The sequence below is a fragment of the Manacus vitellinus genome, unplaced genomic scaffold (assembly GCF_001715985.3).
Source record: "Manacus vitellinus isolate BGI_N305 unplaced genomic scaffold, ASM171598v3 scaffold_83_pilon, whole genome shotgun sequence".
NCBI lineage: Eukaryota > Metazoa > Chordata > Aves > Passeriformes > Pipridae > Manacus > Manacus vitellinus.
In genome coordinates, this window is record NW_021940836.1 from 1,605,492 (window position 1) to 1,621,936 (window position 16,445).

The window sequence follows — 16,445 nt, forward strand, 5'->3', positions numbered from 1 at the left end:
CTGCTGACTTATTTCAATCAAGATAAATCTAGTAAATCTAATTAAAAAAAGTTCCGCTGGGTAGAATTCTGAGAAAGGAGAGATGGTTAGAGGTTTGGAACACTTTCCACAAGAGGAAGACAAAGACTTCATCTTAAGAGAGATGGAAAGAATGCATGTTAGAGATCCTGGAAGATCATGTTTGCATGGTGAAGACAAAAGGAGGACTTTCCATAATTTTCCTTGGAAATACAAAAAGTAGGGAGCATCTAATAAAGATTATAGGGAGCAGGCTCAAAGAAAGAAAAAGAGTTCACACAACCTGGCATCTGTGGTACTCCTTATGGCAGGATCCTGTGGATCCTAAAAGTATTGATGGGTTAAAAAAGCACAAGTTCATTTATAGAAAGCCTCTCAAAAACTATAAAATAGATATATATTAAAGGGAAAAAAAAACTACCCTTTTTTGGCTCTAGGAGTTCTTGAGCTGCAAATTATTAGTGTCTGTGGGAATATTACAGAGTAATGCCACTACATCTTCACCCTGCTTTTGTATTGCTCCTTAGGCATCCTCTGGCAGAGAAGTACAATGGATGGGGAACCCACAGGCTGGATCCAGTGTGGGCTATTTTGTGTGGAGCTCAACTCACCAAAAAGTTACTCATGCCCTGAGTCCTCCTTGAAACAATTCTTCTGAGATAGCCTCACTGCACTTCTTAGTTTTCTTGGAGAAGATAAGATGTCAGCTCATCACATTAGTAACAGTGCCATGTATTATGTGGGTTGAGGAAAATAAAACAAAACTTATTCCCTTCTTTTTTCACTGAAAATATCTTGGTGCCAGCAAAAACAGAGAGGATCTTAATGAGATTTCTTGAAGGTTCTGTATCAGATTTCCTTTATGCCAGTAGAGAATTACCACAAAGATAGCGATCAGCTAGATCTCTGCTAGAAAGGCTGGGGTTTGCATATGGATTCCTGTGATTTCCAGAGCTGACCCATGCTCTTGTTGGTGTGAGGCTTGCTTTGCAAGTCATTTTTCCATGTGCCCAGTTTGTTGGTGTACAGGAGTTTGAACTCATGTCAACAGGAGAAGAAAATGCTTTGCCTCTTGGTGGCACTGAGTTCCCAGTCTGGGCAAAGCTCCCACTGAGCTCAGTGGGTTCTAAGAGCTTCACAATGACAGTGGGTTTGAAAGGGAAGGGAACATCCACAAACCACAACACCACTTGCCACCAGAGGTAGGGTCCCCTTCTCTGCCTGAGGCTGGGGGGGCAGAGATACAGCATGTGCACCTTGTGGTGAGTTAGAAGGAGCCCTTCAAGCCCATCTACAGCACATCAAACTGCTGCCTCCCACGTCTGAACCTTTGGGTGTTTTCCAGCATCAGCGGAGGTGGCCATTACATTGTGCTACTCCAGCTATTTCTGTCCTGCTTCCTCTCATCCCTCAGCTTTGCTGGATCAGTGCCATCAAGGCCAGCAGATTTACCCTGGGCTGAGATGAACTCCAGAAACCACACACGTACAGTGGCTTTCTCTCTCCTACAATCCACAGAGAGTTTCGGTCTGGAGAAACAAAAGGGTAGTTATTTCATCCATAACTTCTGTGTAAGGACCTTCCTCAAGCCCATGAAGAATCTGCATGCACAGGGCTGTCAGAGCAGGGAAGGTGATTGCTATTTGCTCTTCAGCTTCCCTGCTCAGCTTCTTGGCTGCCTTTAGTGCAGATGGAACATTAAAGCCAGGAGAACCCAAACTTCTATAGTCTGGTTTTTTGGAAGTAATGTCCAGGAAGGAAGCATAACTGGATTTATGGGTTTTTTGGGTTTTTTTTCTTTGTATGTTGGAGAACTGCAAGAGCCTGGTGTAGCCTTTGCCATAGACATGAGAAGACATTGTATTGGTGGAGTTACTGGAAGCCCCCATGAGCTCTCAGTGGTGTTACCAATACACATCCCGAACACACCCCCAGGCCGGGCTGCTGGTACAACTGCATCCCTGATCCAAAAAAGAAATCAGGGACAACAGTCTCCACCAGTCCTTTAGGGTTCCTTTCATTTCTGCAGGCTCTGAGAGCTACCAGCTATCTCAGAGTACTTGAGGTGCCAAGACATAGGGATCAGGAGCCGCAGCAGGAACTCTTAGATCTTTTGTGTAATTCAGTAAAGCAGTACACAGAGACTTGTAAACAATTACTGAGCAGGTCAGCCCAATATGCTGTCATGCCAGAGAGGTCTGTCAGAGCAGGTATTCCGCAAGGACACCATCCCTCCCACATGAAGTATTTCTCTTCTCCAGCACGAGACAAGGGAAACTTTGCCTGGTGATGCCACCAGTGCTTGTGGGTGATGAAGCAGGTCCTTATCATAGAATCATAGAATCCTTAAGGCTGGAAAAAGACCTCTAAGATCATCAAGTCCGACCATTAACCCAGCACTGCCAAGCCCACCGCTAAACCATATCCCTAAGCACCAAATCTACATGTTTTCTTTATGGGAAGGAGAGTTTCTGAAAGCGCAATTTTGGTACTTCAGAAAGGCACTGGGATGTTGCTTTCTCCATTGCTAAATGTCATGGCTGCACTTAGAACATCAGAGAGGAGACAAGAGAGCATGCAGTGATGGAGTAAATCAGGACTGCGGTTAATTCAGGTTAATTATACCAGTACAGACTAGGTTGATGGGTAACAGAGGGTAAAAGCTGTTAGGGCAACCTTATTGCTCTTAGAAATAACCCTCTGTTTATCCCCCAGTGCCCTGTTATATCTGTTTTTTGTCTCAGAACAGACTACTCTCTGGAGTAGCAAAGCAGGTTCTGTCCTCCCAACCCTGACCTCAGCAGTCAGGGAAGATATTAAGTAAAAAGGGCTGTTAACAAAAGTCAAGCTTTTCAGGTGCGGCTGTGATGTTCACCTCAGCCAAGGGAGGTCTCCAGAAAACACCAATTTTTTATGTGTAGCTAAGAGTAAATCACAAATATCAAGTCACCCCTTTCTTCGTGGGGGTATCTCAAAGTACCGCAAAGAAGGTAGGAACAGAGAAGCTTGTTAAAACTGCAATAAGGACCTGATTAAAGCTGGCTTGCTCATCTAGTCTGATTTCCACAGGAAACAAGGCTTGTGTGGCCACTCTGCCCATCTCTTTAGATGTGTCACCTAATCACAGTAGTTTGATGACCAAGTTCACTTTGAATTTGACAGAGCTGTAGCAAGGTAGCAAAGTTCCTAGACACTTCCTGAAAAGACATGTGTAAGCATGCAAGAAATCTAGTGCCCTGAGGCACAATGATCTCCTGTTGGACACCAGAGATCCCAGGTGTGGTAAGAAAGCTGTTCGGGATATCCCACCTGCAGGAAAGGCTTCTTAGGGGGGCTGTGTCTTACTGACCATCTAGAAATCTTATTATTTGGAATTTTGTCATTGTAAATTAGGCTTCTGTTAGTGCTGCTCCTTGCAGAGGAAATTCTGTCTGTTTCTAGCTCTGCTATTTGCCAGGTGGGAACTTGGCATGGAGTGAAGTCTCTTCATCTCCTGGAGATTCCAGTTCTTTTGTCCATCCAGGCTGTTTTGGGATGCAATGACTTTTACTTTATGTCTGTGCAATACCTAACATATCACAGAATCATAGAATGGTTTGTGCTGGAAGGGACCTTAGAGACTATCTCATTCCAACCCTCCTGCCATGAGCTGAGACATCCTCCACCAGGCCAGGTTGCTCAAAGCCTCATCCAACCTGGCCTTGAACACTTCCAGGGATGGGATATCCATAGCTTCTCTGGGCAACCTGTGTTGCCCAGAGGGTGTTTTACCACCCTCACAATAAAGTGTTTCCTCCTATATCTAATGTAAATCTACCCTTTTATGTGCCCTTTAGTCTAACTCTGCTTTGGCAAAGACCTGTAGGCATGACCAGTTTAGACAGATGATGCCCTTTAGAGCACAGAGCATCCCATGCATTGAATAACACGCAGTGACTCCATATGCCACTAAAAACAGAAGAGTAGTAGATGGAGCAGCAAACAGCCCCTGTGACTCAGCTTCCCCAGCTGAAAAATTAATATAACATTTTGCATGTGCAGCCAATGAGTCAGGGAGTGTCTGTCCCCCTCTCATCCGGGCTATTACAGGGCTGATGTCTCCCAGCACTTCCTGATGCTGCCCTGAGGCATCTAATGGTGATTGCACCAAAGGCACCCTGGAAGGGCAGAGCAGAGTCTCTACTTAATTTTACAGTTACCATTCAAGCAAAACAACCTCTGGAGTCAACAGAAGTCTCATCAGATAAAACAGGGCTGGTATCTTCTGATTTGAGCTCACTTAATCCTAACAGTCCTTGGATTTGGAGACTGACCCCAGCCTTCTGAAGGGCCACCTTGAATTTCTCCAGGATCATGAGAGATAAGGGGATAGTGTCAGGGCAGGTGGAAGAATGATTTCGCTAAAAATCCCCCCCAAGGGGTTCCTGGTGAGAAAAAGAAAACATCACAGGATTATAATAGCTTGCAGAAGTCTTGCTCCAGCCACCATTAATAGCACCAAAAGGAGAGAGACCACACAACCAAGGCCAGACCAGTAGGGACCAGCAAGAGTATAGGGTGAGACAGCTGCTTATTAGGACAATTTAAGGATAGAGAAGAGCAGAGGAGCTGCTTTTATTAAAGACATTTTGATCTGGAGTCATAGGCACAGACTTGGGTGTCCTGGTTCTCCTGCATGACCTTGGGGAAAGTGACATCCTCCCTTCACATCTCAGTTTCTCTCTGTGTGAAATGAGGATAGCATTGTCCCCTCCTCCATAAATAGGCTGGGATTCATGAAGGAATAACACAGCATAATATCTCACTGGGGTGGTTGCTAAAACAGTGGCTGGAGTAAAGACTCCCTTTAACAAACATTTCTATAGCAAAAAAGCAACAGTATGTTAGCAATTAATTTATTGGTTTGAGATTAGTTCAGATCTTTCCTCTGCTATATGTTATCTGGATGGTGGAAGGTTATCTACAGACTGTTTTAAAAGGGAGCACTTCATGGGACTTAGAAAGAAAGAACCCAAATACATAAATCCCTCCAAAACCACTTGAACAACAAGCTCCAGTGTGCCACAAGACAAATCACCTGATGCCCCATAAATTTTGTTTTGGGACCCTGATCCCAGTCTGCAATAGAAGCAGTGCTCCTTCTCCTGCCCTCTGTCTTGTAGTAAGGCCTGTGGTCTTGTAGGGTCATGAGACAGAAAACTTGGACAGCCAAGGAGATGATCCAATTCAAGCTCCTTCACTGCATGGTCCAATTATTCCTAACTGGAGGTGGGAATGTAGGATTGTCCACAGTATATAACTAGGGGATATATATATCCTTCTATATAGGGAGTGTGTGTATAAATAAAAATATATTTAAAGATAGATAGATAGATAGATAGATAGATAGATAGACAGACAGATAGATAGATAGATAGATGTAGAAATCTTCCCTTAGATTTCTGGTTCCCAAACCTTTGGAACAGGTTACCCAGAGAAACTGTGCTTGCCCCATCCTTCTTGGATGGGACTTTGAGCAACCTGGTCTAGTGGTAAGGTTCCGTGCCCATGGTAGAGGCATTGAAACAAGATTATCTTTAAGGTCCCTTGCAGCTTAAGTCATTCTAGGATTCTATGATATTTATGGAGTTTATCTCAGATAACAGACAGTCTTTGTAAGTGCCTAAGCAACACAGCCGAAGGACTACACCTGCAACTAAGCTAAGGGCTAATGTCTGTGATTCCACTGCAGGGCTGGCAGAGCCTGTGTGGCTCAGAAGGTTGCTACCTGTGGATACCTCAGAGAATTTTTGAACCTGGCCCAAAACAGGATGTTCCACACATGAATCTCCTCCCAGATCCATGCATTCAATGTAAAACACATCAGGCTGAAGTCTGTGTGTATCCCTTGCTCTGTAAATGCCAGGGATCAAACAGCTCATGAAGGAGCAGATCCATGGTGACCCTACCAACTGTGGCTAGTCTGTTCAGCCCAGGCTTGTTGGGGCTCCCTGAGCATGAGTAGGCAGGATCTGAGTTCTGATCTTGGCACAGTGCTGTGTGGACATCCCAGTTTGCTCAGGACCAGCAAGAGGACTTCCAGTACAGCCAATCACTGTGCTACTCCAAGGAGAAGAGTCTTGAGAGCATGTTCATCTCTCATATCACCCCCAATTTCAAACATAGGCTTTACTCATAATTTATTTGTGTCATGTGGCCGACCCTCTATGTAGACTCTAGCAAGTCTTGGAAGTTCATCTACAGGTAAAGAAGAGATGAAAACAGTTGCAAAGACTGTTCGGCCAACCTGTAAGTGCAGCATTTTCTCTAGATCAGCTCAGCCTGCTGGATCTGGATTATGATGAAATTACACCTGACTTCCTTGCAAAAGGATACTTTATTTGATTAATTATTGTGGCTGTTGAAAAATACTCAATCACTGGTAGAGGCTGGTGCACAAAAGGAAATTGCCTTCATTGGGAGGCTGTGTTGAGCGCTCTGCGGAGAGTTGGGATCGGATACCACCGTGATCCATTGTTCTGCTTTAACTACTTGAAAGCACAGTAAGGGAGAAAAGGTCAGGTCTTTTGTTCAACTTATCTACCTATTGGGCTTTTCGGGGAGATCAAATGAAGGGCAAATCTATTGAACTTCCTGCTGAAGGCTTAAAAAATTGATGCCTATTTCCTGACCACTCTCAGGTGAACAGAGGCTACACATGGATTCTCTAACTTTCCAGCGGAGGGAGTTTTCTGTGGTTTCTTGCTTTAGTGTAACCTTTTTGGCTCATTCAGTCTCTTTCCATGGCACTCCTACCAAAACCCTTCAAAGAGAGGTTTGGGGACCAAAGCCTCAGAGTCAGCTGAGCAGTCTTTTGACATATTCACAGCTGCTCAGGGATGGGAATAAGGAGCGGACAGGGAACTGAAACCAGTCACCTCAGGCTTCTTCTGTAACCTATGGACAGAAATAATGCTGACTTCTACAACAGATGGATGAATCAAGCCTTGGAAGCATTAGTTTGTCCCCATAGCCCTGGAGGTGATCTTAGAGAATCACAGAATGATTTAGGTTGGAAAAGACCTCTACGATCATTGAGTCCAACCCTTAACCCAACACTGCTATGATCTGTGACATGGCCAGGAGGAGGCAAGGAAATGTTCAGGCATTGCTTTGCACCATTCCTAGGTAGTAAGTGCATCTAAACGGGTTCTTGCCTTTGTGGAAGCTTTTGCTTCTGTCTTGAGCTCTGTTTAAAGTCACATCCTGAGGTCTGCAGTGTTTTAGGGTTAGCTTTTATGTTAATTAGTTTTTCACCTATGAAGACATGGTGTGAACTCAGTGTTGCATGCTCCCATCAGTATAGCTAAACACATATGTGGTGTCAGCCCCTCTGGGGAACTGTCTGTCTTGTCCTAATCTGAAATATAAAAGAGTTTGGATTACTTTTTCAGGAGACTGGTACTGACAAAGCAGAGGAATAAATGAACCACAGAGAGCAACGAAAGTGCTCAGAGGGCTGGAGCACCTCTCCTATGAAGACAGGCTGAGAGAGTTGGGATTGTTCATCCTGGAGAGGAAAAGGTTCTGAGGACACCTTACAGCACCTTCCAGTACCTAAAGGGACTGCAAGAGAGCTGGAGAGGGACTTTTGACAAGTGCATGGAGTGATAGGACAAGAGGGAGTGGTTTCAAACTGAAAGAGCGTGGGGTTAGATTAGATAGGAATAAATTCTTCACTGTGAGAATGGTGAGGCACTGGAAGAGGTTGCCCCAAGAAGCTGTGGATGCCTCATCCCTGGAAACATTCGAAGTCAGGTTGGATGGGGCTTTGAGCAACCTGATCTAATGGAAGATGTCCCTGCACATGGGAGGGAGAGTTGGACCAGATGACCTTTAAAAGGGCCCTTCCAACTCAAACTATTCTATTATTCTAAACAACCTGTGAGATCCTGCATCTGGAGTTGAGTCTTCGTTGTCCTTTCACTGACCAGTGCAATGCTTTGCAAAGGCAAACAGGATGGCACAGCCGGCAGCTGTCATAGGGGGCTGTGATTAATTGATGCAGCTCATGGCAGAGGAAGACACAGAGTATCACGTTCCTTTCCCTCACTGTCTTTTAAAACCCTTCACACCCAGTCTCAGGAGAGACCACCTCAGCATTTCATGGGGTGCAGCTGGTGGAAATCAGCACATTTTTACCAAAGTCAGTTTATCTCAATTGTTTCATACTGCTGGGGGTCTGGTCATTGAGATTTTTAGCTGGGTCGAAAGTGTTTGCATTTTTAGCTGATCCACAGTCAACCTGACCAATGAGGAGAGCTCAGCATATGGTTTAAGTGTTCAATTTTCAGGGAGGAACCAGATTTTTCATATTTTTCAGCTCTGCCTGATGTCTTTTGAAAATTAGTCTCTGATTTTGGCCACTGAAGTCTTTGGCTGGAAACTCTATGTACTGCACAGCCCCTGACACTGCTCTGTCACTCACGTTGAGTAGATTACACCCTATTTGTTGGTGGTTTCAGTTACGAGCCTCATTTCCCTGGGTTTCAGTTGCACTTGCAGAATGACAGACTGCAGTGTGCATTAGCACCGCACTTTCTTTCCTGAGCTACCTGCAAGGAAAAAAACCCCGCAATGTACAGAAGTACAAAGTATCTGTGTATGTAATGCATCGAGACTACTCTTACATTGGTCTGTTTTACTACAAAAAGCCACGGTGGTGCCTGCAGTCTTTTCACCCTGTAGTTATTTGGCTAATCAATTAGCAGGTTGTCTGTGTTCTTTTGTGTAGGAAAGGTTCTCTGTACTTCAAGCAGCTTGAATTTTCTGGGTTTGGAGTTTGCAGATCTGCATCCCTTTTTGTAGCAACAAAAAAAACCCGAACACAAACAAACAAACCAAAAAACCCCACAGTAACAAACTAGCAGGTCTTCCCAGGGAACAGCATCCGCCCACCAGAAGGAAAAGCCTGGCGGGAGTACCCTCTAATCTAATTAGTACCTAATGCTGTGCCTTTCATCACTGTAAGGCTGAGTGTTGCAGGAATAGCTAGAGAAAAATCTGCGAACTTGCAGGCTGTTGTTTAGTTGCACAGTGTTGCACACCAAAGGAGCCCTTCTGAGAATCCAGGGCTTCCCAATGGATTTTTATCCCCCTGCTATCACATATACCTCTACATCTCAGCTTTCAGCTATGCTTGAGTCTCTCTTTTTCCCTCAGTTGTCCAGGAAGACGGACCTGCTGCTGGTGGGGAGGCCATTCTTTAAAACCGGATACACCTCTTGTTCTCCTGATACCAGCAGTCTCTGCAAATCTGGTGGCCACAAAAGGTCTGATCCAAAGGCTGTAGGAAAGGTTTTTCATGACCTTCAGTGAGCTTGGGTCAGAGTTTTTCCAGGAAAACATGCTCTGTGGTGATCGCTTCACAGTGTATGCAGAGCCCACAGACAAGCTGTGTCATGGATGCACTGGTCACATGAGAAATGGTAATTCCAAGGTTTCCTGAAGCTTACTGCAATTGTGACCTGCCTTGCTGAGGTTAGAGCTTCCTCGCATTCCTCACGTCATTTGTCAGCATGACCTCAAGATGATCCTTCTGTGCGGAGGCGGCAATTAAGACATAAACAAGGGAACTTTCTCAGCACGGGGGCAGGCAGCATGTGGCCAGGTGGTTCTTGCTGTGTCCCCACATCCCTGCCAGGAGAGTATCATACTGTTTGCTCACTAGTAAAAACTCAGGGTGTGCTGTCTTGTGTAGAAGAAAAACAACAAATACTCTGGGTGAATTCCTGTTGCCATTGAATTCAGATCAATACTGTTGCGTTTCATGGGAATGCATCTTTTCTCTACATTAAAAGAGATAACAGGAAACAAAACCAGGAAGCTGGATTTTACTTTTCTGGAGGAGTTGGAAATGATAATTTCTTCTTGCAAGGATGAAGATATCATGGGAAGGGAAGGTGTTAAGTGAATGGCCATTACCATGAACATTTCAGTCAGATAGGGGAAATGATGGACATCATAGAGTCATGGAATGGTTTGGGTTGAAAGGGACCTTCAAGATCATCTAGTTCCAACCCCTCTGTTATGGGTAAGGACACCTTTCACTAGACCTGGTTACTCCAAGCCCCATCCAGTACCTCACCACCCTCACAGGGAAGTATTTCCTCCTAATATCTAATCTAAACCTGCCTTCTTTCAGTTTAAAGCCATTCCCCCTTGTCCTGCCTTTGCATGCCTGTGCCAAAAGTCCCTCTCCATCCCTCATTTTAAGCAGCATCCCAGTAGCTAAAGCAGCCATCTTCAAGCAAGACTCAAAGTCAGGGCTCTCCTCCACCAAGGTGGTGGTTTAGCCCATTACCCACCTCTCAGCAAGTCCTGAACGGCCAATCTTCACATATGCTTTGAAGGAAAACCTGACCAAAGGGGAGAACTTTCTTTTTTATGCAAAAAGAAAGCAAAATGGGATGCTACAGCCCAAGGAGATAGGGATATCCCAGGCAGCACTGAATGGCAGAGGATCAGACTTATCTGAGATTTACCCAAGATGGGCCGAGAAACCATGACAGGGGGTGTGAAGTTCTTACTGTGAGAGCCTGAGTGTTTGGTTCATTGAAAAGCAAAGTGAGAAATGATGGGAGTAGACTGTGAGGCCCTTCACAGGGAGCAGATAACCAGGCACTGAATATCTGACAAACCAGTTGACACAGGTCATACCATGGAAAGGGCTCAGTCTGTTACTAAAGCGAGGGTACATGCCTCTAGTAAAGAGTTTTCCAGACATGATGGATCATCCTGGCTTCCCTCCACTCCATGCCCTGGTTGTCACTCCAAGCCAAGTGATGGATGAGACAGTGGCATGAGGGAAGTGCAGGTGCGGCAGTGGCGTAAAACACTGCCTTGTGGGTCCATCTGTGTAGTCAGTTGTGGTTGGCAAGGTACAACTGGCCTCAGTTGGGAAACTGAGGGCAAATACAGAGGAGGAGAAGATACTTACATCGTTTTAAATACTGAGAATGATTTGAGCTTTGGAGCTAATTACCTAGAGAAGGTTGTCTCTGTCGAGAGCTTGCTTGTTGATCAAGCTGGCAGGGACGATAACTTGTTAGTCATGAAGAAGATGGATGGCTGCCATATTCGGACTAATGTCTTCTGACCTAAAAGCTCTGGTTCTCGTTTGGGGCTCTAGGAAGAATGCAAAAATACAGACTGTCATATCTTTCCAACCATAACAACTTACAGATGGACAAAGACTAGGAGGAGTGGTATGTAGTGACATTGTCTTCTTCATCTCTGCTCACTATCATACACAGTCAATGGTTAGAGATCCCAAAGACTGGGGGTTTTGTTGGTTTAACCTTATTCAAAAGCCACTGTTTTTCTTCTTGATCTGAATCCTGCTTTTGGTAAAGACAAAGGTGCTTTTCTCTGAGGGTGCAGGTCTGACCTTTTTATTCACCATTTCTCAGACAACCAGTGAAATACACTGAAAAATCCTTAATCCTTCTCAGCTCCCTTGCTGGAGGGCAGAAGGTGAAAGCAGTAGTGTGCAGAGAGATTTGGTGTATTAAATCTCTTTGCTCAGCTAGGTTGACACATTTCTGCCAGTCAAGTGACGCAGACAGAAGGCGAATGAAGTTCTCCTGTTTTTTTTCACACTATTAAGTTCACAGGGTGTTCTCCAAAAGGCAGGCTCTCCACCAAGCTGGGTGCAGATTGGGACAGGCATGGAATGTGAATGCATGCACCCCATAAATTAATTATTCATTTTCTTCATTGCATTTACATTCAGGAAAATCACATGGTATGTGGAACTTCAGGAGAAAGGAATAGATTTTACATTTAGAAAGAAATACCTGAATTTATTCTAACCAATGCTTAATGAGCATGTGCTCTGGAGGATTAGCACTGTGGAGTGATCCCCCCGGAAGTATGGCCAGTCATGTGGTTGGACTCCCGTCCTGAAGTGCCAACAAGGAGCACAGAAATGCCAGTTAAAGAGATTAGAGTAGCAACACCCTTCTTTGCAATTGCAGGACAATGGCTTTGTTCCTCAGACTTTCTCCTCCAAAGTCAGATCAGGAAAGCCATGGTAGAGGTCACTGTGATGGAGACCCCATACTGAAGCACTCCTTGGCTTGACTGGTGACCACAGCTTGCAAGCAAGTGATGTGTATAGTTCCATGTCATACATCACTCTGCATCCAGAAGTAGATTAAAGCCCCTTCAGCCTCACCCCGCTGCCTCCCTCAGATGTTCTGTTCAGATAATGTTTTCAACTAGTGATGGCCAGAAAACTGCAAAATGAACCAAATTTACAAAACATATACTTTCTAGAGGGTTGTCTTTGTGCCCTTGTGTTATGTGTGTGATTTGGGAGAGATGCTAGGTACATTTTGTTTAGCCCAGCTCATTTCCCATGCCATCTGTAGACCTTCACACAGGAGATGAAGGTGGAATTCCAGTGCCCTACACACCTGCCAGCAAGGGTCATGGGGTCCAGATGGCTGTTTTGTTCCACTAGGGCCCCCATGAATTAGTAGGCAGCTGATCTCCCTGGTGCTCAGACAAGCCCAATCCTTCTTACTGATCCCTGTGGGAAGAACAGGGAGGCGAGTCTGCTCCTTCCCCTGCTCTTCCCTTTTGGGTTGTTCCCAGCTGAACAATCTGTGGGGAAAGCTGGCTTTCTGTTGTGTACAGAAACACTGTGCAACTCCCTTGCAAAGACTTCATGAGGGGAATTAAAAGCATAGAACAAGAGCAAGCCTGCTGGCTTGGGCTGAAGGCTAGACTTTCAGAAAGCAAAAATAAAAACCCCATGAAAGTAAAAATAAAAAAAACCCAAAAGACTCAGGGCACCAAAGTCCTGTTTAAAACCAGAGTGGACTGGGTATACAAATACCCTTCCAAACCTGGCACAACATCTATTCAGCATCACCACAGGCCATGTTAAGCAGGGTGCTTGCATACCAGATAGTTTTAGTGCTGGAAACCAGGGTAACCATAGGACAGTGCTTTGCTTCAGCAGCAGAGGGACAAAAAACTGAAGAGCAGTTCTGAGACTGAACATGTGGCGTTAGACCAACCTGTGGGAATAGATGTCCTATGCATGGCTTTTGCAACATGGACACCCAACGAGGCAGGTCTTACCTAGGTCATTTGGCTGGTTAGCATAAAACCAACTAAGATACTTAGGAGCTCCCCTGCTGGGCGAGATCTTTGTTTTTTGGAGAAGGAAACTGAGGAAAAGAACTATAAGATAACTTGCCCATAGCAGATGTCCTTAGGCCAGGGAAGACAAACTGGTACCCAGCCCAGTGTCCAACACTCCCCCTATGATCATCATGTTACAGACCTCTGGAGAACTTTCCCCAGTGCCTGTTCTGAGCCAAATCAATATTTCACCGACTATTCCCAGTGGAGTAGACTCTTCAGCATCCCTAGGCAGTCTGCCTCAGGACTCACTATTTGGCAGGGTTAGAAAGCTATTTTCAAGCCATATGAATTAAAGAGAAGAGGAATAATTTAATGTGCTACAGAGAAGGTTCAAACTTAAAATTAGGAAAATTGCCTCACAGCCTTTCAGTTATTAAAGTGGACATGTGATTTTCCACCAGTCATCTACTTTCTAGAAAAAGTAAAATTAATTCATTGAATATGGCCTGTGGCCAGAATTTGTCTACTGAGTATTTACTAATGAACAGTGATGCCTTGGCTGCTCTTAGGACACCAGTTCCTTTTCTGGGCAATGCAGAGGGATCAGGTAGATGGTTTTAGCAGGTAGATGTTTTCATTAAGGTGGTGAAGGCATTCAGATGACAAATGTGAGGATAGTTATCTGCCTTCAAATATGTGGTCAGTAAAAATGTAGAGGTGGTGCAGGAAACATGATGAGGAAAAGGGGAATAACTGGAAATTCTGTTGAGCCTTTACAGTCTCTGCAGGAGCTAATAGAGATAAATCCTGCCTTTCTGTCTAGGTTGGGAACATCTGTGTTTCCCACTGCAGGTGAGAAGCTACAAAAAATTCAGTTGGCAGGATCAGCACCAAAGACTAAGTCCTACATTGCTGAATGGGATGCAAGCAGTTGCTGCTAGTGGGGAAGAGAGATCACTGTCCTTGCCATGAGGAATGTGTGTAGGGACATTGGCACGGCAAATTATCACTCCTTTTTTTTTTCAAGATTTAGGCTGTCTTTTTGGGACACAACACCTGGAGATGATTGAGAGGAGAGTGGAAAAACTGTTCCCTCCCATCTCTCCAAGAAATGTTTGCCTTTTGGTGGGGAAAGCATAAAAATGAAAATTATAGTTAAAACCTGAAACAAAATATTTAGGATTTTATGATGAGTCTGGACCACTTTGTCACTGTGAAGGGAAATGTCTTGTGTCCTGCAAGGTCATCCTTCATCAGCCTTCACACCCTCAGTGTCCTGTAAGAGTTGTGTGTCTGAGACTGAGTGTCTTTTTCTCTGCTTTTTAAGGCATGAGTATTTTTACTATACTGGAAAACTTTCACATCATAAATACAACGATTATTGATTATCATGTACCAAGGATGGCTCAGAGATTAAAAGCTGCAGAAATTCAATTCTTTGAAAGTGTTTTTCACTCATACACACTGAACCCATTTAACTGTGAGAGTGTCATGAGATGACATCACACAGCAGCAAGCATAAACTCAGGAACAGCATGGGACTTTCCCATGTAAATCCCACAATACAATTTGCCCAACAGCAGGAGCAGAGAGTGGAGATGCTCCATCCAATCCAGGTCTTAGTTGCAGGCTGTGTCGGAGGACTTGGTATTTTCTTGGAAAATACCATTTTCTTTTCCTCTCCTGAAATCAGTTTTGATGGAAAGATGAAAATCCATCCAGGCTTGTTGACCGTTAAGGACAAGACTCCCCTTTTCGATGTGCTTTAATTTGTACTATGGAATCCAAAGACACATGGAGCAGTGTGTTTGCTAGGTTAATCCTCTGATAACTTTCTAGGACTCAGTTTACAAAATATTACTTGCATAAGCAACCTCCAGTCCCACTCTCATTCACCATGGTGCCAGCATTAATCTGGATGTATTAGAGGATTGTCTCTCACTGTCTGGAATTATTATTACGAAAGCCTTGGGAGTTTCAGTGCTTCTAGCCCTCGTCACACTTAGGGCTGTGGAAACCATTCAGGGTCGAAAGAGTCCCTAAACTGGGGACTCTGAGTCAGGGGGGCAATTCATTAATTGCTGATTTCTTTTGATTTAGGTCCATTCCTGGTGATTGCTGATGTGTTTATACAGGAACCATGGTCATTCTACGACAGGTAAGTAAAACATTCCTGTCTTCAGCTTCTCTGGTTTTACTCCATCACCACAGGCACTAATAAAAATAATTTTTTTTTTGGAGGGGAAGGGTCAAGCCAGGTTATTTTTATCCTATCTTATTTCCCTAAAAGGACTGTTACAAGATGCAGAGATACTCATTAGCCTTAATCCTTGATTGGCTTAGAGGAAATCATTGCTCTGTGTGTGTAGTCCAGATTAACCTCGTGCAATGTTCCACTTCTATTTTCTTATCTGGGATGGTTCAGAAGCTGCACATGAGTCCTGGATACGCAGAAGAATAAAACAACTTACTGTGTGACTTGAAAAAGGATCTGGTCAAAAATTGACTTTCAATTTCCAGGAACAGTGCTGCTTTGGTTGTGTAAAAATGGAACCTTTTTGCACATTTGAAAGAAATTGAGGGATGGAGCACCTCTGATGTGGAGGAAGTCTGAGAGAGTTGGGTTTGTTCAGCCTGGAGAAGTCTCCAGGGAAATGTTATAGCACCTTCCAGTACCTACATAGGGCTTGTAAGAAAGAAGGAGAGCGACTTCTACATGGGCATGCAGCAGTAAGACAAGGGGAAATGGCTTTAAGCTGAATGAGGGGAGATTTCAATTAGATGTTAGGAAGAAATTATTGACTGTGAGAGTGGTGAGGCACTGGCACAGATTGTCCAGAGAATGGCTGCCCCATCCCTGAAACTGTTCAAGGCCAGGGTGGGTCGGGTTTTGAGCAACCTAGTCTAGTGGAAGATGGCCCTCCCCATGGCAGGGGGGTTGAAACTAGATGACCTTGCAGGTCCATTTCAACCCAAACCTTTTATGATTCTGTGAATTGAAGAATTAAGTTGCATGGCAGGTCTCATGCAGATTCTGTAATCATTTAGGGCTTCAAATTGTAGTGTTTTCCCTCTGTCTAGGCATAACATCTCTCTCACTGTCAGCTTCTGAGTTGTCTCATTGCCATGTCTCTCACCTGGGGAGGACTGACAGTCCCAGCATGTGTCCTGAGTTGAGGCTGCAGATTGACACTCAAATACATTTGTCAACACAGTCAGGCATTGAGGCAGTGGAGCGAATCTACCCAACAATTTTGATTCATCTCTGTCTCCCCCTTGGTACATATGCT

At 44.5% G+C, this 16,445-nt stretch overlaps 1 protein-coding gene across 1 annotated transcript in view; it reads left to right on the forward strand.

Moving 5' to 3' along the window:
* MYO7A (myosin VIIA) overlaps nt 1-16,445 on the forward strand; it is a 102,887-nt gene that overhangs the window by 4,142 nt on the left and 82,300 nt on the right. Inside the window, exon 2 of the mRNA XM_018085609.2 lies at nt 15,256-15,313. Coding sequence (XP_017941098.1) covers nt 15,296-15,313 — 18 coding nt within the window. The 5' untranslated portion in view covers nt 15,256-15,295. The remainder of the gene's footprint in view (nt 1-15,255; nt 15,314-16,445) is intronic.